Source organism: Rhinopithecus roxellana, chromosome 12 (genome assembly GCF_007565055.1).
Source record: "Rhinopithecus roxellana isolate Shanxi Qingling chromosome 12, ASM756505v1, whole genome shotgun sequence".
Classification (NCBI taxonomy): domain Eukaryota; kingdom Metazoa; phylum Chordata; class Mammalia; order Primates; family Cercopithecidae; genus Rhinopithecus; species Rhinopithecus roxellana.
In genome coordinates, this window is record NC_044560.1 from 109,384,972 (window position 1) to 109,408,059 (window position 23,088).

Consider the following 23,088-nt stretch of genomic DNA (forward strand, 5'->3'; position numbering starts at 1 on the left):
GCTATGCTTCTGTAAGAAGAAAGGGTGTAACAACTTCTGGCAGATACGAGGCTTTTTTTTTTTTTTTGAGACGGAGTCTCGCTCTGTCGCCCAAACTGGAGTGCAGTGGCCGGATCTCAGCTCACTGCAAGCTCAGCCTTTCGGGTTCACGCCATTCTCCTGCCTCAGCCTCCCAAGTAGCTGGGACTACAGGCTCCCGCCACCTCGCCCAGCTAGTTTTTTGTATTTTTTAGTAGAGACGGGGTTTCACCGGGTTAACCAGGATGGTCTCGATCTCCTGACCTTGTGATCCACCTGTCTCAGCCTCCCTTTTTTTTTTTTTTTTTTTTTTGAGACAAGTTCTGGCTCTGTCACCCAGGCTGGAGTGCAGTGGCACAATCTCAGTCCACTGCAGCCTCAACCTCTGGGGCTCAAGGGATCCTCATGCCTCAGTCTCACATGTAGCTGGGGCAACAGACATGCGCCACCACACCTGGCTCAAGGCCATTTTAGTTCTGAGGTTGAGCAGCTCAGGAGCTGGCTCCAGCACAATGCTGTGTTTGTGAAACAGAGAAAGGGGACCCCCGAGGACCCCTGACGGGGCCTTAGGACTCTCATATCTTCTTGTCTTCTCCATCTGGCAGCTCTTGCTCTCTGGTTTTCTCTGCCTTTTCATGTCCCCAGAATCCATACGCAGTAAAGGAGCTCTCTGGAATAAAATTAAAGTCCTCCTATATGACTTTTGTCAATTTCCATGGTATAAATGCTCCCACTGTGCCGGATTTCAAGGTACAGGTGATTAAACAACTGGCTGAGAGATCCTGAATTTTTTTGTTGTTGTTGGGTTTTTTTTTTTTTTTTTTTTTTTTTTTTTTTTTTTTGAGACGGAGTCTCACTCTGTTGCCCAGGCCGGAGTGCAATGGCGCCATCTCAGCTCACTGCAAGCTCCGCCTCCCGGGTTCACGCCATTCGCCTGCCTCAGCCTCCCGAGTAGCTGGGACTACAGGCGTCTGCCACCACACCCGGCTAGTTTTTTGTATTTTTAGTAGAGATGGGGTTTCACCGTGTTAGCCAGGATGGTCTTGATCTGACCTTGTGATCCGCCCGCCTCGGCCTCCCAAAGTGCTGGGATTACAAGCGTGAGCCACCGCGCCCAGCCGAGATCCTAAATTGTTAACAGGTCAGCTCCCTTGAGCCAATATGAGCCGCTTCAGCACACCACTGCCTTAGGATTCTGGTTATGGGTGGGTTTTTTTGGTTTGTGTTTTGTTTTTGAGACAAGAGTCTCTCTCTGTCACCTAGGCTGGAGTGCAGCGGCACCATCTTGGCTCACTGCAACCTCCACCTCCCGGGTTCAAGCGATTCTCCTGCTTCATCCTCCAGAGTAGCTAGAGTTACAGGCTTGCCCACCACACCCAGCTAATTTTTTGTATTTTTAGTAGAAACAGGGTTTCACCATGTTGGCCAGGCTGTTTTCAAACTCCTGACCTCAAGCGGTCCGCCTGTCTCAGTCTCCCAAAGTGCTAGGATTACAGGCTTAAGCCACCGCACATGCCTGTTGATTTTTTAAATAAAGCGTCTTGCTCTGTTTTTCAGGCTGTAGTACAGTGGGGCAGTCACAGCTTGACTTGGGCTCAATCCTCCCACCTCAGCCTCCTGAGTAGCTCAGACCACAGACACGCACCACCATGCCTGGCTAATTTTTTTTTTTTTTTTAAATAGGCAGGGTCTACCTATGTTGCCCAGGCTGGTCTTGAATTCCTGGCCTCAAGCGATCCTCTCACCTCAGTCTTTCAAAGTGTGGGACTACAGGCGTCAGCCACCACACCTGAAGTAGAACTCTTTTTGATGTAAGAAACCCACTCTTACTAGTTTAAGATAAAAGGGGAGTTTTCAGAGGCCAGGCTTGGTGACTCAAGCCTGAAATCCCAACACTTTGGGAGGCCGAAGTGGGTGGATCACCTGAGGTCAGGAGTTTGAGAGCAGCCTGGCCAACATAGTGAAACCCTGTCTGTATAAAAAATACAAAAATTAGCTGGGTGTGGTGGCGGACACCTGTAATCCCAGTTACTCAGGAGACTGAGGCAGGAGAATCACTCGAACCAGGAGGCAGAAGTTGCAGTGAGCTGAGATCACACCACTTCACTCTAGTCTGGGCAACAGAGCCAGACTCCATCTCAAAAAAAAAAAAAAAAAAGGGGTTTTCCGAACTGGGCGTGGCAGTTCACACCTGTAATCCCAGCACTTTGGGAGGCCGAGGCAGGTGGATCACTTGAGGTCAGAAGTTCGAGACCAGCCTGGGCAACATGGTGAAATCCCATCTCTGGCCGAGCGCGGTGGCTCAAGCCTGTAATCCCAGCACTTTGGGAGGCCGAGACGGGCGGATCACGAGGTCAGGAGATTGAGACCATCCTGGCTAACACGGTGAAACCCCGTCTCTACTAAAAACTACAAAAAACTAGCCGGGCGACGTGGCGGCGCCTGTAGTCCCAGCTACTCGGGAGGCTGAGGCAGGAGAATGGCGTGAAACCGGGAGCCGGAGCTTGCAGTGAGCTGAGATCCGGCCACAGCACTCCAGCCTGGGTGACAGAGCGAGACTCCGTCTCAAAAAAAAAAAAAAAAAAAAAAAAAAAGAAATCCCATCTCTACTAAAATTATAAAATTAGCCAGGCATGGTGGCAGCACCTGAAATCCCAGCTATTTGGGAGGTGGAGACAGGAGAATCTCTTGAACCCAGGTGGCAAAGGCGGAGCTTGCAGTGAGCCAAGATCATGCCACTGCACTCCAGCCTGGACAACACAGCGAGACTCGGTCTCAAAAGAAGGAAAAAAAAAGGAAGAGAGAGAGAGGAGTCTTCGGGAAGGCCACAGAGATTCCCTGGAGGCGGTAGGGCAGCAGGGCAGGACACACATTGAGGGGCCCCAGGACTTGGTCAGGAAGGACCTAGAGCAGGTTCTTTGTCCATGGGCCACATGAGCTGTTGGGGCTTGTATCTCTGCCTCTCTAGCCAGATGGAATGTCTGACCATTCGGTGCGACAAGGCAGCTAACCCAGGCTGAACAGGAAGTGAGGCAGGCAGAGGGATCAGGGAAGGGAAATGGATGGTGAAGGCCACGATAGGCGAGGCTTTGCTGCAGTAACACACAACCCCCGAATCTGCGTGGGCCACAACCACAACTTTAGTTTGTTGCTTACACTCCCTGTGCTCATCCAGAGCTGGCAGGATCCCTGTACTCCTCTGAGTGGCACAGGAAACTTGGCTGATAGAGGCACTCTCTCCACGCATCCTCCACCATCCATTCCCCAGACCCTTAGACTTCCATTTAGAAGTGACACCTGTCACCTCAACCCTCATGTGATTGGCCAAAGTGAGTGTGGCCATGTCCGAGTTCCCCAGGATGGGGCCTCAAATCCTCCTGCAGGGAAGAGGGGCCAGCAGATGTTTGAGGACAGTCTGCCACGGATCGGATGGGTAAGCAAAAGATTCAGGCCAGGTGTGGTGGGTCACACCTGTAATCCCAGCACATTGGGAGGCCGAGGCAGGCAGATCACCTGAGGTCAGGAGTTCAAGATCAGCCTGGCCAATATGGTGAAACCTCGTCTCTACTAAAAATACAAAAATTAGCTGGGCGTGATGGCGCGCACCTGTAATTCCAGCTACTCAGGAGGCTGAGGCATAAGAATTGCTTGAACCCGGGAGGTGGACGTAGCAGTGAGATGAGATTGTGCCACTGCACTCCAGCCTGGGCAACAGAGTGAGACCCCATCTCAAAAAAAAAAAAAAAAAACTTCAGAGATTCAGAGGTCCACAGATGTGGAAGAGAGCTTCTATTTTGTCTCATTTACACCTCACCCCTCAGTTTGGAGTTGGAGAAACCGAGGCTTAGAGAGGTCAACGGGCTGGCTAAGCTCCCACAATGATAAAGCTAGGGCTAGGGCGACACCTGCCAGGCCCAATGTGACAAGATGCATCCTGAGTCCTGTGTGCCAAGCCTTGGCGGGGCAAAGTTGGGGCCCAGAGGACGGTAAGACACAGCAACTCCTAGTTCCCAGAGACAGATCCGGGTTCCAGCCCCAGCTCACCATGCACTGGGCGTGCCACTCAGGGAGTCAACCCCACTGCAGCCCCCGCCGCGGGGCGTCCAGGGAACCCACCATCTGCGGCGTAAGCGGCTGCCTCTCACCACCAGGGAGCACGCTCCGCCTGGGCTCAGATTCCACCCCTTGACTGTCTCCCCCCAAAATTTTCCTTTCACTTTCGGTCTCTGGCTGTCACCCGGCTTGGCCCCTTCCACACCCAGCTGGGGCAAGCCTGGTGTGTGAGGAGACTTGGACTCTAGGTCCCCAAGGGGTGGAGCCAGGGTCCCCACTCCTGGGACAGGGGGAGCAGAGGGTGGGGGGCTGGGTTCCCGGGTCCCTAACCTGGGGAGGGTTCTGGGGACCAGACATCGGGGTTCTTGGAAGTGGAGATGAAGAGTTTTCACCGTAACTGGGGCCGTAACTGGGGCCGACGCAGGAAGCCTGGGGGAGGAAGGGGCGGAAACTCAGCCACATCAAAGGGATGCAGGAGGGGCGGGGAGGCAAAGGGGCGGGCGGGACAGGGGCTGGGGCATGGGGGTCCGAGATTTGTTCTTCTGTCCCTTCCAAGACCCGGCCACAGGAGGCATGAGGGGCCCCCGGCCGAGATGACAGTGCTGGCGCCAGCCTGGAGCCCAACAGTGCGTAAACCCCAGGGACAAGGTCAGGGGAGAGGGGAGGCACAATGTCAGGATGGGGCAGATGTGGGGGGAGATGGAGGGGAAGATAGATGGACAGAGGAGGGGGAAATACGAGGGGAGATGGACAGATGTGAGGGGAGGGATAGGAGAGGAGATGGATAGAGGAGGGGTGATGGACAGAGGAGGGGGAGATGGACAGGAGAGGGAGATGGAGAGGAGGGGGAGATGGACAGAGGAGGGGGAGATGGACAGGAGAGGGAGATGGAGAGGAGGGGGAGATGAACAGAGGAGGAGGAGATAGACAGGAACGGGAGATGGACAGAGGAGGGGGAAATAGGAGAGGGAGCTGGACAGGAGGGGGAGATGGACAGAGGATGGGGAGATGGACAGAGGAGGGGGAGATGGACAGGAGGAGATGGACAGGATGGAATATGGGCAGAGGAGAGGGGAGATGGACAGGAGGGGGTATGGACAGAGGAGAGGGGAGATGGACAGGAGGGGGTATGGACAGAGGAGAGGGGAGATGGACAGGAGGGGGTATGGACAGAGGAGAGGGGAGATGGACAGGAGGGCGTATGGACAGAGGAGAGGGGAGATGGACAGGAGGGGGTATGGACAGAGGAGAGGGAAGATGGACAGGAGGGGAAGATGGACAGGAGAGGAGATGGACAAGAGGGGGTATGGACAGAGGAGAGGGGAGATGGACAGAGGAGAGGGAGATGAAAAGGAGGGGGAGGTGGACAGGAGGAGGGAGAGGGACAGAGGAGGGGGAGATGGACAGAGGAGGAGGCAGATGGACAGAGAAGAGGGGAGATGGACAGAGGAGAGGGGAGGTGGACAGAGCCAAGAACGAATGAAGAGGACATGGACCAAGATCAAGAGAGAAGCAGGCAACAGGGGTGTAGAAGGCAGAGGGAGGAACAGGACTGGAGGAACCCGGGCAAGGAAAGCAGACGTGAGGATGAGGTGGTTGGAGAGAGACGGGCAGAGTGGGGGAGATGGGGAGAGAGAGGGGTGGTGCAGAGGAGGATGCAAACTGGACGGCGTTGGACCAGAGGCAGAGAGAAACGGGGAAAGACGAGCAGAGATGGGGTCACGTCTCCAGAAAGTGTGGAAGAGGCGGAAGGACACCCGGGGAAGGAGGGGCGGGGAAGACAGAACAGTGCAGGTGGGAAGCCCGGAGGAGGGGGCTGTGTGTGGAACAGCGGAGGGCTCCCCTAGCGCCCCCTCCCCTGCAGACCTATCTCCTGCTGCTGCTGCTGAGTTCGGGACTCAGTGAGACCCAGGACTGCTCCTTCCAACACAGCCCCATCTCCTCCGACTTCGCTGTCAAAATCCGCGAGCTGGTGAGAGGCGCTACCCCGGACCCCCTCACGTGATCCCCCTCCCTTTTTTTTTTTTTTTTTTTAAGTAGAGACGGGGTCTCTCTCTCCCTGTGTTGCCCAGGGTGGTCTTGAACTCCTGGGCTCAAGCGATCCTCCCACCTTGGCCTCCCAAAGTGCTGGAATTACAGGCGTGAGCCACTGTGCTTAGGGGTATCGTCCCTCTGTGAAGTCAAAGTTCTGTGACTTCTTCTGGGTTCCCCCTCTCTGGGTCTTTTCCCTCTCTCTCCGGATCTCTGCTGCCTCCTCTGGGTCTCCCTAGTTCTGTTTCCCGCTGTTTTCAGCCAGGCCTGACCCTGTTTTCTCCCGCAGTCTGACTACCTGCTTCAAGATTACCCGGTTACCGTGGCCTCCAACCTGCAGGACGTGAGTCATGTTGGGAGGGACCTGGGATGGAGGTGGGGACCACAGACTCAAGATGCCCCACCGAGGCGAGTGGATAACCTGGCCTTCCCCTCCCCAAACCCAAGAATCAGAGTCCCCAGCCCCTCCTCCCTCAGACCCAGGAGCCCCGGCCCAGCCCCTCCTCCCTCCGGCCCAGCCCCTCCTCCCTCAGACCCAGCAGCCCCGGCCTAGCCCCTCCTCCCTCAGACCCGGGGGTTCTCCCCACTAGGAGGCGCTCTGCGGGGCCCTCTGGCGGCTGGTCCTGGCACAGCGCTGGATGGAGCGGCTCAAGACTGTGGCTGGGTCCAAGATGCAAGGCTTGCTGGAGCGCGTGAACACGGAGATACACTTTGTCACCAAATGTGCCTTTCAGGTCAGCCCTCAACTTAGGGGACAAGTGAGGGGAGGGAGATGCCTTCCTATGCATTAGAAGTAAAGGTCCGCTAGGCCTTATTGGCGATTTATTTGGACCACAGCCACCCAAGGAAGGTAGAGCAAGAAGCTCTACCCGGCGGAGCTCTGTTCCTGCAGAACAACGCGTCCCCAGGCACCGGTGATGGGGAGCAATCTGGTCCCATTCTGGGGCCCCGGTTTCCTAGGCCATGATGAAGGGTGCCACTGAGGGGTTCTTCCCCTGAAAAAAACAGGGGGAGAAGAGGTCCCCAAAGTGAGGAGGCCGCGCGCGGTGGCTCACTCCTGTAATCCCAGAGCTTTAGGAGGCGGAGGTGGGCGGATCACTTTAGGTCAGGAGTTTGAGACTAGCCTGGCCAACATGATGAAACCCCAGCTGTACTAAAAATACAAAAGTTAGCCGGTCATGGTGGCTTGGGAATCGCTTGAACCCGGGAGCCAAAGGCTGCAGTGAGCCGAGATCATGCCACTGCACTCCAGCCTGGGAGACTGAGTGAGACTGTCTCAAAAACGAAACAAGCAAACAAAAACCTCTATCTGAGGGCTGGGTGCAGTGGCTCACACCTGGAATCCCAGCACTTTCAGAGGCCAAGGTAGGAGGGCTGCTTGAGCCCAGGTGTTCAAGACCAGCCCAGGTAACACAGTGAAACCTCATCTCTGCACAAAAATAAAAGTAAATTAGCCAGGCATGGTGGTGCCCACCTGTGGTCCCAGCTACTCAGAAGGCCGAAGTGGGAGGATCACTTGAGCCCTGGATTTCAAAGCTTTGGTGAGCTATGACTGGGCCACTGCACTCCAGCTTGGGTGACAGAGCAAGACCCTGTCTCAAAACATAAAATAGGCCGGGTGCAGTGGCTCACAGCTGTAATCCCAGCACTTTGGGAGGCTGAGACGGGCGGATTGCCTGAGCTCAGGAGTTTGAGACCAGCCTGGGCAACACGATGAAACTCCGTCTCTACTAAAATACAAAAAAAAAAAAAAAAAAAAATTAGCTGGGCATGGTGGCAGGCACCTGTAGTCCCAGCTACTCGGGAGATTGAGGCAGGAGAATTGCTTGAACCCAGGAGGCGGAGGTTGCAGCGAGCCGAGATCACACCACTGCACTCCAGCCTGGGCGACAGAGCAAGACTCCGTCTCCAAAAAAAATTAAAAATAAAATAAAAGGCCGGGCGCAGTGCCTCACACCTGTAATCCCAGCACTTTGGGAGCCCAAGGTGGGCAGATCACGAGGTCAGGAGTTTGAGACCAGCCTGGTCAATGTGGTGAAACCTCATCTCTACTAAAAATACAAAAGTTAGCCAGGCGTGGTGGCGTGCGCCTGTAATCCCAGCTACTTGGGAGGCTGAGGCAGAAGAATTCCTTGAACCTGGGAAGTGGAGGTTGCAGTGAGCCAAGATCACACCACTGCACTCCAGCCTGGGCGACAGAGCAAGTCTCCAAAAAAATTAAAAATAAAATAAAAGACCAGGCATGATGGCTCACACCTGTAATCCCAGCACTTTGGGAGCCCGAGGCAGGCAGATCATGAGGTCAGGAGTTTGAGCCCAGCCTGGCCAACATGGTGGAACCCCGTCTCTACTAAAAATACAAAAATTAGTCTGGCATGGTGGTGTGCGCCTATAGTCCCAGCTACTTGGCAGGCTGAGGCAGAAGAATTCCTTGAACCCGGGAGGCGGAGGTTGCAGTGAGCCAAGATCGTGCCACTGCACATCAGCCTGGGTGACAGAGCGAGACTCCATCTCAAAACAAAAAATAAAATAATAAACTAAAATAACTTTGGGAGGCCAAGGCGGGTGGATCACCTGAGGTCAGGAGTTCAAGACCAGCCTGACGAACATAGAAAAATCCCATTTCTACTAAAAAATATAAATAAATAAATATGGCCAGGCGCGGTGGCTCACACCTATAATGCCAGCACTTTGGGAGCCCAAGGTGGGCAGATCACCTGAGGTCAGGAGTTCGAGACCAGCCTGGCTAACATGGAAAAACCCGGTCTCTACTAAAAATACAAAAAGTAGCCGGACATGGTGGTGGGCACCTATAGTCCCAAGCACTGGGGAGGTTGAGGCAGGATAATCGCTTGAACCCGGGAGGCAGAGGTTGCATTTCACCACTCCAACCTGGGCAACACAGCGAGACTCTATCTCAAAAAAATAAAAAATGAATAAAATAAAATAAATAAACTCTCTCTGAGAGCCAGAGCTCACTGGGCCCTGCCCTGTTGCTGGGCATCGCCAGCAGGGAAGGGCCTTTGGCCTGCGGAGGGGTGGTGAGGGGAATGACGCGGTGGTGACGTCTCCCTCCCCTGCTCCCAGCCCCCCCCCAGCTGTCTTCGCTTCGTCCAGACCAACATCTCCCGCCTCCTGCAGGAGACCTCCGAGCAGCTGGTGGCTCTGAAGCCCTGGATCACTCGCCAGAACTTCTCCCGGTGCCTGGAGCTGCAGTGTCAGCCTGGTAAAGGCTTCCAGCCACTCCCACTCCTTCCCCTCCTGTCCTCACGGCCACTGCTCCTCTCTGCATAGTGCATCCCAGACCCCACCCTGCTCATATTGGTTGTGACAAGGGCAAGTTTATTCCTCAGTTTACCTTTTTTTTTTTTTTTTCTCTGAGCCGTCTTGCTCTGTAGCCCAGGCTGGTGTGCAGTGGCGCAATCTCGGCTCACTGCAACCTCTATCTCCAGGGTTCAAGCGAATCTTCTGCCTCAGCCTTCCGAGTACCTGGGATTATAGGTGCGCATACCATGCCTGGCTAATTTTTGTGTTTTTAGTAGAGATGGGTTTTCAACATGTTGGCCAGGCTGGTTTCGAACCCCTGACCTCAAGAGATCTGCCCACCTTGGCCTCCCAAAGTGCTGCGATTACAGGCATGAGCCACTGCGCTTAGCCTATTCGCTCATCTAATTTGTGACAATCTGATGAGGTAGGTACAATGATTATCGTAGTTTTACAGATGAGCAAACTGAGGCACAGAGAGGCCAAGCAGCCCATCCAAGGTCACACAGTCAGTGGCAGCCAGGCCTCTCTTACCTTCCTTACCCCAGCCCTTCTCCTTGGTCACCCAGCCTCCTCTTTCTCCCCAGACTTCTCAACCCTGCCACCCCCACGGAGTCCTGGGGCCCTGGAGGCCACAGCCCTGACAGCCCCGCAGCCCCCTCTGCTCCTCCTCCTGCTGCTGCTGCCCGTGGGCCTCCTGCTGCTGGCCGCTGCCTGGTGCCTGCACTGGCAGAGGACGCGGCGGAGGACACCCCGCTCTGGGGAGCAGGTGAGCAGGGTGGGCAGAGGGGGTGAGGGGGCCGACAGGGTGGTCCACTTGTGGCTGACACTTTGGGGCCCACAGGTGCCCCCTGTCCCCAGTCCCCAGGACCTGCTGCTTGTGGAGCACTGACCTGGCTGGGGCCTCATCCTGGTGAGTCCTTCACGGGCTATGGGGCCTGGACTTTGTGTCTGCAGGTGGGGAGGGGCACTAGGAGGCCATGGAAGGGTGGTGAGTAGCAGAGGGGCAGGGGCAGCTCTGGGTACAGAAAGACCCCTCTGGGACCAGGCATGGTGGCTCATGCCTGTAATCCCAGCACTTTGGGAGGCTGAGGCAGGTGGATCACTTGAGGTCAGGAGTTCAAGACCGGCCTGGCCAACATGGCAAAACCCAGTCTCTACTAAAAATACAAAAATTAGCTGAGCGTAGTGGTGTGCGCCTGTAATCCCAGCTACTAGGGAGGCTGAGGCAGGAGAATTGCTTGAACCCAGGAGGCGGAGGTTTCAGTGAGCTGAAATTGCTCCACTGGACTCCAGCCTGGGTGACAGAACTAGACTCCATTTCAAGAAGTGAAGAGAAGAGAAGAGATGCGAAGCCCTATGGGGCCACGGACACAGACTGGAGACCAAGCTGGAGGCTGTGGGAGGACCCAGGGCAACGACCATGACTGAGCCAGGGCTGGGACCATGGGATGGAGTGGAGTGGATGGGCAGAGAGTCAGGGGTCAGAGATCAGGAGGGACAGACTTGGGGCCTGACAGGCTTGAGTTGGCACAGATAGCCCTGGTCCAGCGATGGGGTGGACAGGGGAGAACCTGGGGGAGGAGTGAGATTAGGGAAAGACATGGAGCTCACTGGGGACCTGCAGGAGCAAGGGGCCCTGGGGGGATCTGTGGATGCAGGAGTTTGCAGGCCTCCTGGGGGCAGGAAGGAGATGGCATTCCAGAAAGAGGGAACTGCCTTTGTGAAGCCCGTTGGTAGGAGAAAGCTCAGGGTGTTCCAGTAACTTGGGCCAATGTGGGGCAGCAAGGAGCCATGGGAGGTGTGAGAGGGAGGAAAGGAGCTGGGAACAGGTGTGGAGGGTGCAGGCAGGTGGGCCAGGAGGGAAGAAGGAGGGGAGGCCTCAGCGGGTCCCCTAACATTTCAAATCTAACATTTTGTAGTAATTGCTCACACATATACTGCCTTGGTAATGCAGGCCTCATGTGGGGTTTTCTTCCTTTCTTTTTTTCTTTTTTATTTTTTTGAGACAGACTCTCACTCTGTCGCCCAGGCTAGAGTGCAGTGGCGCGATCTCAGCTCACTGCAGCCCCCGCCTCCCGGGTTCAAGCGATTCTCCTGCCTCAACCTCTGGAGTAGCTGGGATTACAGGTACCCACAACCACGCCTGGCTAATTTTTGTGTTTGTAGTAGAGACGGGGTTTCACCATGTTGGCCAGGCTGGTCTCAAACGCCTGATCTCAGCTGATCCACCCGCCTCAGCCTCCCAAAGTTCTGGGATTACAGGCATGAGCCACCACACTCGGCCTCCAGGTTATCTTGATCCAGCATCTGTGCCCTTCACTCTGCTGCCTCAGTTTCCTGATCTGTACAAAAGGCTCCAATAATTGTCCTTCCACCATAGGGTTGTCATGAGGTTAAATGAAGTGACACAGGCAAGGCTTTTAGAGCAACGCAGTGGAAACGGCATGTGAGCCACCTGTGTGATTTTCACTTTCCTAGTAGCCATATATATATATTGTTTTTCTGAGACGGAGTCTCACTCTGTCGCCAGGCTGGAGTGCAGTGGTGCAATCTCAATTCACTGCAACCTCCACCTCCTGGGTTCAAGTGATTCTCCTGCTTCAGCCTCCCGAGTAGCTGGGATTACAGGCACCCGCCATCACACCTGGCTACTTTTCTGTATTTTTAATAGAGACAGGGCTTCACCATGTTGGCCAGGCTGGTCTCGAACTCCTGACATCGTGATCCACCTGCCTCAGCCTCCCAAAGTGCTGGGATTACAGGCGTGAGCCACCGCGTCCAGCCTCACAGTTTGTTTTTTTTTTTTTTTTTTTTTTTTTGAGACAGAGTCTCGCTCTGTCGCCCGGGCTGGAGTGCAGTGGCCGGATCTCAGCTCACTGCAAGCTCCGCCTCCCGGGTTCACGCCATTCTCCTGCCTCAGCCTCCTGAGTAGCTGGGACTACAGGCGCCCGCCACCTCGCCCGGCTAGTTTTTTGTATTTTTAGTAGAGACGGGGTTTCACCGTGTTAGCCAGGATAGTCTCGATCTCCTGACCTCGTGATCCGCCCGTCTCGGCCTCCCAAAGTGCTGGGATTACAGGCTTGAGCCACTGCGCCCGGCCAACAGTTTTTTAAAGAAAGGAAAAAGAAGCAAGTAACTTTATTTTATGCAGTATATCCAAAATATTGTCATTTCAACATGTAATCAATATTTTTCAATGATTGATTAGACATTAATCATTTTGAATCATTCATCATTTTGAATATTTTACATTCTTTTGTCATACTAAGCCTTCAGCATCCAATGTATACTTTTTTTTTTTTCTTTTGAGATGGATTCTCGCTCTGTCACTCAGGCTGGAGTGCAGTGGTGCGATCTCAGCTCACTGCAACCTCCGACTCCCTGGTTCAGGCGATTCTCCTGCCTCAGCCTCCCAATTACCTGGGATTACAGGCACATGCCACCACACCCGGCTAATTTTTGTACTTTTAGTAGAGACAGGGTTTCACCACGTTGTCCAGGACGGTCTCCATCTCCTGACCTTGCGTTCCGCCCGCCTCAAAGTGCTGGGATTACAAGTGTGAGCCACCGTGCCAGGCTCAGACAATAACTTTTTATCAGAAACACTTCATCTATATTTAAATTTCATGAAATTTACAGTTGCCAAAAGTAGATTCACATAGTCAAGTTGTTCAAAACATACATTAAACCAGCCTGGGCAACATGGCGAAACCCCATCTCTACAAAAAAATTTTTAAAAATAGCTGGCTGTGGTGGCACATGCCTGTAGTCCCAGCTACTCAGGAGGCAAGGTAGGAGGATCGCTTGAGCCCAGGAGGTCGACGCTGCAGTAAGCATGATTGTGCCACTGCACCCCAGTCTGAGTGATAGAGCAAGACCCTGTCTCAAAAACAAAAAACAGGCCGGGCGCGGTGGCTCACGCCTGTAATCCCAGCACTTTGGGAGGCCGAGGCGGGCGGATCAGAAGGTGAGGAGATCGAGACCACGATGAAACCCCGTCTCTACTAAAAATACAAAAAATTAGCCAGGCGCGGTGGCGGGCGCCTATAGTCCCAGCTACTAGGGAGGCTGAGGCAGGAGAATGGCGTGAACCCAGGAGGCGGAGCTTGCAGTGAGCCGAGATCACGCCACTGCACTCCAGCCTGGTGGACAGAGTGAGACTCCGTCTCAAAAAAAAACAAAAAAACAAAAAACAAAAAACAAAACAAAAAACAGGCCGGGCGTGGTGGCTCAAGCCTGTAATCCCAGCACTTTGGGAGGCCGAGACGGGAGGATCACGAGGTCAGGAGATCGAGACCATCCTGGCTAACACGGTGAAACCCCGTCTCTACTAAAAATACAAACAATTAGCCGGGCGAGGTGGCGGCGCCTGTAGTCCCAGGTACTGGGGAGGCTGAGGCAGGAGAATGGCGTGAACCCGGGAGGCGGAGCTTGTAGTGAGCTGAGATCCGGCCACTGCACTCCAGCCTGGGCGACAGAGCGAGACTCCGTCTCAAAAAAAAAAAAAAAAAAAACACACAGAAGAGTTTAGAATCTCAGTTGCTGTCTCTGGGAATCGCCATGATTGCTAAGACCCATATCTATCCACCAAAAAAAAAAAAAAAAATGAGTGCACTCCAGCCTGGGCAATAGAGGGAGAGACCCTGTCACAAAAAAAGACAGAGAGAAAGAAAGAAAAAAAAGAAACATACGTAAGTTTTCCAATAACTGTTAACAGATCAAGGACCAGTATCTAAATCACCCTGTCACCTAGGCTGGAGTGCAGTGGCATGATCTCAGCTCACTACAACCTCCACCTCCCGGGTTCAAGTGATTCTCCTGCCTCAGCCTCTGGAGCAGCTGGGACTACAGGCACGTGCCACCACGCCCAGCTAATTTTTGTATTTTTAGTAGTGGGGTTTCACCATGTTTGCCACGATGGTCTCAATCTCTTGACCTCGTGATCTGCCCGCCTCAGCCTCCCCAAGTGCTGGGATTATAGGCGTGAGCCACCACGCCCACGCTTTTTTTTTTTTTTTTAAGAAAAGGTAATACATTGAGCAGTTTTCCTCCCAACCTGGTGCCTGTCCAATCTGTTTCCTGTCTTAAATTTATTTTTTATTATAATTTTTTTTTTTTGAGACAAACTTTTGCTCGTTACCCAGGCTGGAGTGCAGTGGTGCTATCTTGGCTCATGGCAACCTCCACCTCCTGGGTTCAAGCTATTCTCCTGCCTCAGCCTCCCGAGTAGCTGGGATTACAGGTGACTGCCACCACACCCAGCTAATTTTTTGTATTTTTAGTAGAGATGGGATTTCTTTCTTTCTTTCTTTTCTTTTCTTTTTTTTTTTTTTTTTGAGATGGAGTCTCACTCTATTGCCCAGGCTGGAGTACAATGGCACGATCTCAGCTCACTGCAACCTCTGCCTCCTGGGTTCAAGCGATTCTTCTGCCTCAGCCTCCTGAGTAGCTGGGATTACAGGCGCCCACCACCATGCCCCGCTGGTTTTTGTATTTTTAGTAGAGACGGGGTTTCACCATATTGGCCAGGCTGGGTCTCCAACTCCTGACCGTGATCTGCCCGCCTCAGCCTCCCAAAGTGCTGGGATTACAGGCGTGAGCCGCCCTGCCCGACTAGTACCTGATATTAATTTGATTGTGTCTCACCCAGCATGGTGGCTCACACCTGTAACTCCTTGGCAGATCACTTGAGCCTAAAGAGTTCAAGACCAGCTTGGGCAACATGGTGAAACCCCATCTCTACTAAAAATATAAAAATTAGCTGGGTGTGGTAGCACCACCAGTAATCCCAGCTAACTTAGGAGGCTGAGACAGGAAGAATCGCTTGAACCTGGGAGGCAGAGGCTGCAGTGAGCTGAGATCGTGCCACTGCACTCCAGCCTGGGTGACGGAGCAAGACTGTCTCAAAAGAAGTTTAAGTCCAGCCTCGAACTCCTGGACTCAAGTGATCCTCCTGCCTCAACCTCCTGAGTAGTGTACCAGCCCCATCTCAAGTGTTCAGTATTCACATGTGGCTGGTTATTCCCATATTAAAGAGCAAAAATAGAGAACATTTCTTTTTCTTTCTTTCTTTTTTTTTTTTGAGATGGGAGTTTCACTTTTGTTGCCCAGGCTGGAGTGCAATGGCGCGATCTCGACTAACTGCAACCTTCACCTCCCGGGTTCAAGCGATTCTCCTGCCTCAGCTAATTTTGTAGTTTTAGTAGAAATGGGGTTTCTCCATGTTGGTCAGGCTGGTCTCAAACTCCCGACCTCGGGTGATCCACCCGCCTCAACCTCCCCAAGTGCTGGGATTACAGGTGTGAGCCACTACGCCTGGCCCTAATTTTGTATTTTTAGTAGAGATGAGGTTTCTCCATGTTGGTCAGGCTAGTCTCAAACTCCCAACCTCAGGTGATCCACCCACCTCAGCCTCTCAAAGTGCTGGGATTATATGTGTGAGCCACCGTGCCCAGGCAAAAATAGAGAACATTTCTTCTTTTTTTGAGACGGAGTCTCTGTCACCCAGGCTGGAGTACGGTGGCACGATCTCGGTTCACTGCAACCTCCGCCTCCCAGGTTCAAGTGATTCTCCTGACTCAGCTTCCCAAGTAGCTGGGACGACAGGCGCCTGCCACCACGCCTGGCTAATTTTTTTTAGTAGAGACAGGGTTTGGGGTTTCACCGTGTTAGCCAGGATGATCTTGATCTCTTGACCTCTTGATCTGCCTGCCTTGGCCTCCCAAAGTGCTGGGATTACAGGCGTGAGCCACCGCGCCCATCCGAGAACATTTCTGTCATGGCCACGTTCTCTTGGACAGCAATGCCCTAGCACACAGTAAGCGCTTGCTGGGAATGGTGGTGTTTTGGGAATGAATTTGTGCCCCGCCCTGAGCTAAGTTTCTTTCCCTCTCCTCTGTCAGCGGATCCTAAACAACCCAGTGAGACAGACACGTCTATCATCCCATTTTACAGGGGAGGACACTGAGGCACACAGAGGGGAGTCACCAGCCAGAGGATGCATAGCCGGCACACAGAGGAAGTGGGCTAGAGGCCGGTCCCTTCCTTGGGCCCAATACCCCTCTCATTCTGTCCCCAGGATGGAGGCAACGCCAGAACCCAGCACCGGCCCCACTTAACCCAACTCTGTACAAAGCCCTTGTCCCCATGAAATTGTATATAAATCATCCTTTTCTACCAGCTCTGGCCAGGTCTGTCTGTGGATGGGTGTGAATGGGGTCGTTTTGATTTCAGAATCTTGGTTTTTCAGTTGCAATGCAATGTTTCATTCAATTCGTGTTTTCTTTTCTTTTTTTTTTTTTTTTTTTTGAGACGGAGTCTCGCTCTGTCGCCCGGGCTGGAGTGCAGTGGCCAGTTCTCAGCTCACTGCAAGCTCCGCCTCCCGGGCTTATGCCATTCTCCTGCCTCAGCCTCTGAGTAGCTGGGACTACAGGCGCCCGCCACCTTGCCCGGCTAGTTTTTTGTTTTTTTGTTTTTTTTTTTTTTGTATTTTTTAGTAGAGACGGGGTTTCACCGTGTTAGCCAGCATGGTCTCCATCTCCTGACCTCGTGATCCGCCCGTCTCGGCCTCCCAAAGTGCTGGGATTACAGTCTTGAGCCACCGCGCCCGGCCTCAATTCGTGTTTTCTGAGGTCCCCTGGAGCCCTGGGCCAGCACAGGGCAATGCCAGAGCCCGGATTTGAGTCAGAATCAGCCCAGTCGCCCCAGGTCTCCTAGGCTATCGATGAGAAGACAAGAGACTCAGCGAGCCTGGGTGCAGGATGCCATAGGCTCCTATAGAGATAGCACAGAGGCAGTGTGAGAGCCCGCAGAGGGCAACTCACCCAGGCTGGAAGATCAAAGAGGCTTTCCAGAGACACAGGGCATTGCGATGGTGACAAGCTAGATTTGGAGGGGTTGGGGAGGGCATCCTGGGCAAGGGACCCAACTGAAGCAAAGGCCGACAGTCCAGAAAGTGAGAAGGTCCTCTGAGGAACGCTCAGCGGATTGATGCAGCCAAGCATCTAGAAGCCATTCCTTCATCCACTCTTAGAGCCCCTGGAGAAGACCACCTCCACCTGTTTTACAGATGGAGAAACTGAGGCCCGGATAAGGCCAGGGGTTTGTCCAGGTCAGAGTGAAGTCGACCAGACACAAGAATCCAAATCTCCAAGCCTAGAATGGGCAGGACGCCGGGGCTCACGCCGGTAATCCCAGCACTTTAGGAGGCTGAAACGGGAGGATCGCTTGAGCCCAGGAGTTCGAGATCAGCTTGGCCAACATGTCAAGACTCCCCCCATGCCCGGGCCACAACAACAACAACAAAAATAAATATATATATACATATATATATTAATTAGCCTGGCATGGTGGCGTGCTCCTGTAGTCCAAGTTACTCGAGAGGCTGAGGCCAGGAGGATCCCTTGAGCCCGGGAAGTCGAGGCTGCGGTGAGCCAGGATCGCCCCACTGCACTCCGGCCTGGGAGACAGAGCGACATCTTGTCTCAGAAAATAAAGTAAGCCTGAACTGAGCGCGGAAGGGAGGGCCTGACGGGTCTAGACTCCCCCTGCGGGCCACCAGAAGCCCTGCAGGCTTCAGTCGCTTGAAGGGGTAATGCCGCTTCCCCTCACAAACATGGCGGACAGGGCATCTGAACGAGATGAACAGCCTCTCAAAAACATGGCCGCCGAGGCTGGACGGCCGCGCTCCAGCAGCACCGCCTCCACGCCCCACATGATCTCTCGCAGGGAACAGCGCTGACTGCGGGGGTCCAACCGGAAGAATGTCCGGATTGGACATTCGGAAGAGGACCCGCCTTCCCGTAGGGAATCTCTGCGCACGCGCAGAAAGCTTTGACCAATGAAAACACAGAAAGCTGTTCGCGCAGTCCGCGTTGCGTCACTTCTGCCGCCCCTGTTTCAAGGGATAAGAAACCCTGCGACAAAACAGCTTCCTTTCCCGGGCGGCTGCCGAAGATGGCAGAGGTGCAGGTGGGGGCTCCGCGCGGGCCGGGGCGGCACGGGGCCGGGTGGGATACAGGCCGGAATGGGGTCGCACCCTCTCTGTCCTACATGTTTCGTGGAGCTTAACGTCCACAATTAAGCAAAATGGAAGTCTTTTGGGATAAGGGGCATCTTTAGGAAATGCCGCGGCTCTCTTTAGGCCTAGGGTTGGCTACAATGCGGCATTTCCTTTTCGAGGCGAGGGTGACGGAGCTTCCAGCACAGAACAGGTATTTTACTACTAGACTTCGCTTACCTTGAACTCGGGTAGTGGCTGGGGGCCCTGGGGTCGAGTCTTGGCCGAATTGGATCTTTGTGTGCCCTCAGCGATGAGGAACGCGCGGAAGTGTGACCAGGCCGTGTCGGGGCAATGAGTTTTGGCCAAAATGGAAGGTATTTTCATCCCGCCCAGTGCGCGGGCTGCTTTGATCTCACATGGAGGTGTTAATCGGGGTCCCCTGCAGCTCCGGTTGTTTTACTTCCCAGTGCCTTTCTGCGGGGTGTCGAGAGAGCTGTTGGCTGCCGGGTACTCAGGAATGAACTCGTTTTCCCTGGTTTTGGGGATTGGCGAGTGTCGTGAGGCGTATTACTGGAACTCGAGAGCTGTGATGAATGGTTCCACAAGGTCGGAACATCTTTTGGGCCTGCAGACACCTGGGCGCCCTTTCCCTGGCTCCTGGTGTGGCTACTTAAGTATAAAGAAGGGGTTGGCCCTGTAAAGGTTTCTTCGTGGTTGGGGCGGGGGCGGACATTTCAGAGCCAGGCCAATCTAGGCAAGTTGTGTTCACCAACCATGTGTCTTTGTGCCCAGCACAGTTTGCAGTGTTTTGCGAAGTTCGCTAAACGATATTCTCGAGGTAGATAGGGTGTCCTCCTTTTACAGAGGAGGAAATTAAAGCTTGGTGATTGGTGATTTTTGGCCAAGGTCACGACTTCAGGAAGTCTGTTTGGATTTAGATTCTTTGTACCAACGCTTACAAAGCATGTGTAATAACAAGTGTGTGTTTCATGCTTTTGCGTTAAAACAATGAGGATTTCTACTTTTTTAGTTATTTTTTGAGACGGGGTCTCGCTGTGACGCCCAGGCTGGAGTGGAATGGGGCGATCTTGGATCATTGCAACCTCTACTTCCTGGGTTCAAGTAATTCTCCTGCCTCAGCTTCCCGAGTAGCTGGGAGTGCAGGGGCCCGTCACGACACTCAGCTTATTTTTGTGTTTTTAGTAGAGACAGGGTGTCACCCTATTCACCAGGATGGTCTCGAACTCCTGACCTGAAGTGATCTGCCTGCCTAGGCCTCTCAAAATGCTGGGATTACAGGCTTGACCCCCCGCGCCTGGCCAGGATTTCTGCTCTGGAGGAAGCTGAGGTTCGGTGTCTGAGCAGTTTACCCCGGAAAGCAGAGTGACTCTATAGCAGAGCTAGCATGGACTTTTGACTACCTAATCTCATCCCACCTGAAATTCGGTTTTCTTCCAAACTAAATTCATGGTAGGAAGAGCCTATACCTTAGAAGATATTTAGATTGTGTTATCCTACAATTGATTGGCCACGGTGGCTCAGGCCTGTAATCCCAGCATTTTGGAAGGCTGAGGCAGGCCGATCACTTGAGCCAGGAGTACAAGAGCAGCCTAGGCAACATAACAAAACCCTGACTCAACAAAAGTACAAAAATTTGCTGCGTGTGGTGGTGTGTGCCTGTAGTCCCAGCTACTCATGAGGCCGAGGTGGGAGGATGGCTTGCTCCTGAGAGGTGGACAGCCTGTGCAACAGCGAGACCCTGTCTCAAAAACAAATCCTACAGTTTATTAGCTTCGAGGTCTTGTAACTGGATAGTCAGTGGGTAGAGCCTTGCTGGTCTTCATTCAAATCCTGTTGCTTTGCAAAATACAATCTGAGTATAAAATCATACTCATAGAAGAAGTGAGATATGAGGGGGCTCGGGCCCCTTACACTGCTCACTCACTGATCCTGAGGCAGCCTTGCTTTCTCAGCCCGTTCCCTCATCTGTAGAGTGGGGCTCTAGTGCATAGTTCCCAGCTCAGATGGCTGGGTGCAAGGCACCTTGTTGGCAGGGCAAAAGAAGGGAATGCTCGCTTGTGAGGACAATCACAGAAAGGTTGTCCTTGTCTCTGAGCCCTCTTGCCCTTGTCTCCCACAGGTCCTGGTGCTTGATGGTCGAGGCCATCTCCTGGGCCGCCTGGCGGCCATCGTGGCTAAACAGGTACTGCTGGGTAAGTCGCCGCTCGCGGTCCCCGTCATGGGCCCCCGCTGGCGGTCGGTGATGAGCAACATTCACCATCTTTCGTTTGAGTCTCACGGCCATGAGATCAACCCCATGCACCGCTCTGAGACCTGCCAGCCACTCTTCCCCAGGGTTGGGGACTCCAGGCTCAAGAAGTGGATTTCTATTAGGCTAGCTTTTCATTTAAACGTGAACTTAGCTCTGGCAAGTACTGCGCTGTGTCTGGAGGGTAGCTGCACAGGCGGTGGGAGAACCCTCAGGTGGCTCAGCCCTTCCTAACCCTTTCCCTCCCTCCTAGGCCGGAAGGTGGTGGTCGTACGCTGCGAAGGCATCAACATTTCTGGCAATTTCTACAGAAACAAGTGTAAGTTACGGCCTGGGAGGAGCACTGGAGAGGGTCTCCCAATGGGGTGTTGAGACTCTGAAAGCAATTCCAGGCGTGTTGGGAGAGACTACTTGGGGTTCCTAAGAAGGCCCTTGGAAGTGGGGTTTTGGGGGTGCTGGTAGACCGGGCGGGCCTCACAGTCTCCCCTCTCCCTAGTGAAGTACCTGGCTTTCCTCCGCAAGCGGATGAACACCAACCCTTCCCGAGGCCCCTACCACTTCCGGGCCCCCAGCCGCATCTTCTGGCGGACTGTGCGAGGTGAGCGGGGCGTGGGGACTGCAGGTGGTGACAGGCAGGCGGCCGGTGATGAGAACTTCTCCCACTCACATTCGAGTTTCTCGACCATGAGATGACTCCACATGCACTACCATCTGAGGCCACCCGTGGGCCCACCTCCGTGGGGAGGGTGGGCGTCCTTATGAGCCCCTCTGACCGGGCCTGCTATCCGTCACCCAACAGGCATGCTGCCTCACAAGACCAAGCGAGGCCAGGCTGCCCTGGACCGCCTCAAGGTGTTTGACGGCATCCCACCGCCCTACGACAAGGTGAGCTGTGCCAACTCCCCCCACAAGGCAGCAGCCTTGCCCGTGGCGTCCGTGATGTTCCACAATTACCTACATTGTTTGATCCTCATGAAAGCAGCACTGGCTGAGACGCCTGCCCAGCCAACCTCCTTCCCACTCTGTCCCTCCAGGGCTCTAAGCCCCTCTCTTTCTTTAACAGAAAAAGCGGATGGTGGTTCCTGCTGCCCTCAAGGTCGTGCGTCTGAAGCCTACAAGAAAGGTGAGTCCCAGCTTATGCTGCACCATCTAGCTTGGGGATTTTAGGCCTGCTGAGGAACCCTGGGGCCCGGAGCCTGGCAGATGATGTCCTTATCTCACGATGGTCTGCGGATGTCCCTGCGGGAATGGCGACAATGCCAACGGCTTAGCTGATGCCAGGAGGGTCGGGTGGGTGCTTTTCTAACAGGCCTGCAGGAACAGCTGCGTTATATTCCCAGCTGTCAGTCACCTCCCAGCTCTCACCAGCTCTGGCTCCTCAGGGTGTGGGAGCTTAGATGTCCTTACAACTTCGTATCTTCAACCCCCAGTTTGCCTATCTGGGGCGCCTGGCTCACGAGGTTGGCTGGAAGTACCAGGCAGTGACAGCCACCCTGGAGGAGAAGAGGAAAGAGAAAGCCAAGATCCACTACCGGAAGAAGAAACAGCTCATGGTGAGGACAGGGGCTGGTGCTGAGGGGACATCTCACTCTTGGATGGGCCTGACAGGTGCTGTCTTGCCCACAGAGGACTCTTAACTGGCAAAGGGCTAGCCAGGGTTGGGGTGGGATGGAGTCCGTGTAATGAGGGTAATCGAACCCCTCCTGACCACCACCACCTGCACTTACTCTTGGCAGAGGCTACGGAAACAGGCTGAGAAGAACGTGGAGAAGAAGATTGACAAATACACACAGGTCCTCAAGACCCACGGACTCCTGGTCTGAGCCCAATAAAGACTGTTAACTCCTCATGCGTGGCCTGCCCTTCCTACATCGTCGCCCTGGAATGTGCGGGACCCAGGGGCAGCAGTAGTCCAGGTGCCACAGGCGGCCGGGGACATAGGAAGCTGGGAGCAAGGAAAGGGTCTTAGTCACTGCCTCCCGAGGTTGCTTGAAAGCAGAGAATTGTGCAGCTGCCATTTATCTATGATCAATAGGAAGAGCAACCAGTTACTGTTAGCAAAAGGGAGCCAGAAGATGGGCTGGAGGGCCCTACCTTGTGAGTGGGGCATCTGTTGGACTTTCCTCCTGGTCATATACTCTGCAGCTGTTAGAATGTGCAAGCACTTGGGAACAGCATGAGCTTGCTGTTGTGCACAGGATATTTCTAGAAGCAGAAATAGACCGGGAAGATGCGCAACCAAGGGGTTACAGGCATCGCCTGTGCTCCTCACCTGTATTTTGTAATGAGAAATAAATTGCTTTTAAAGAAATCTGGCATCTTTGCACTGTGTCTGCTGTGGAGGTAGGCTCCTGGCAAATGGGGTGAGTTGAAGAGAGTAGAACAGGCTGTGCTAATACACAGAAAAATAATTGTAACTTGCCCTAAATTGAATTATCCTTTATATACA

At 53.8% G+C, this 23,088-nt stretch overlaps 2 protein-coding genes and 4 non-coding genes across 30 annotated transcripts; all 6 read left to right on the forward strand.

The window, feature by feature from the left end:
* Positions 1-4,232: 4,232 nt before the first annotated feature.
* On the forward strand, positions 4,233-17,687 carry FLT3LG (fms related tyrosine kinase 3 ligand). 22 transcript variants are annotated; one of them, XM_030941775.1, is made up of 10 exons: positions 4,241-4,294; positions 4,628-4,697; positions 5,936-6,043; positions 6,392-6,445; positions 6,693-6,836; positions 9,244-9,328; positions 9,555-9,603; positions 9,954-10,135; positions 10,211-10,279; positions 16,324-16,548. In XM_030941775.1, the coding sequence occupies exons 2-10, from the start codon at positions 4,665-4,667 to the stop codon at positions 16,485-16,487; spliced, it is 888 nt and encodes a 295-aa protein (XP_030797635.1). In that variant the 5' UTR covers positions 4,241-4,294; positions 4,628-4,664; the 3' UTR covers positions 16,488-16,548. The 22 variants fall into 22 exon arrangements, 20 of the variants coding, with proteins under 20 accessions (XP_010367778.1, XP_030797639.1, XP_010367776.1 ...); XM_030941769.1 differs by having other exon boundaries at positions 4,249-4,294; positions 9,190-9,328; XR_004060330.1 differs by lacking the exon at positions 4,241-4,294 and adding an exon at positions 16,097-16,186 and having other exon boundaries at positions 4,541-4,697; positions 9,190-9,328; positions 16,324-16,464.
* A 566-nt stretch (positions 17,688-18,253) lies between these two features.
* RPL13A (ribosomal protein L13a) lies at positions 18,254-22,950 on the forward strand. 4 transcript variants are annotated; one of them, XM_010369471.1, is made up of 8 exons: positions 18,254-18,339; positions 20,511-20,583; positions 20,893-20,958; positions 21,136-21,237; positions 21,439-21,524; positions 21,703-21,762; positions 22,070-22,192; positions 22,376-22,488. In XM_010369471.1, the coding sequence occupies exons 1-8, from the start codon at positions 18,325-18,327 to the stop codon at positions 22,460-22,462; spliced, it is 612 nt and encodes a 203-aa protein (XP_010367773.1). In that variant the 5' UTR covers positions 18,254-18,324; the 3' UTR covers positions 22,463-22,488. The 4 variants fall into 4 exon arrangements, with proteins under 4 accessions (XP_010367773.1, XP_030797642.1, XP_010367775.1 ...); XM_030941782.1 differs by having other exon boundaries at positions 18,304-18,333; positions 22,376-22,490; XM_010369473.2 differs by having other exon boundaries at positions 18,306-18,339; positions 20,511-20,573; positions 22,376-22,950.
* LOC115892538 lies at positions 20,624-20,707 on the forward strand. The gene has a single exon (XR_004052409.1). It is a non-coding gene; the product is annotated as a small nucleolar RNA Z195/SNORD33/SNORD32 family (small nucleolar RNA).
* On the forward strand, positions 21,276-21,360 carry LOC115892537. The gene has a single exon (XR_004052408.1). It is a non-coding gene; the product is annotated as a small nucleolar RNA Z195/SNORD33/SNORD32 family (small nucleolar RNA).
* On the forward strand, positions 21,568-21,638 carry LOC115892539. The gene has a single exon (XR_004052410.1). It is a non-coding gene; the product is annotated as a small nucleolar RNA SNORD34 (small nucleolar RNA).
* Positions 21,838-21,923, forward strand: LOC115892546. The gene has a single exon (XR_004052416.1). It is a non-coding gene; the product is annotated as a small nucleolar RNA SNORD35 (small nucleolar RNA).
* Positions 22,951-23,088: the final 138 nt, after the last annotated feature.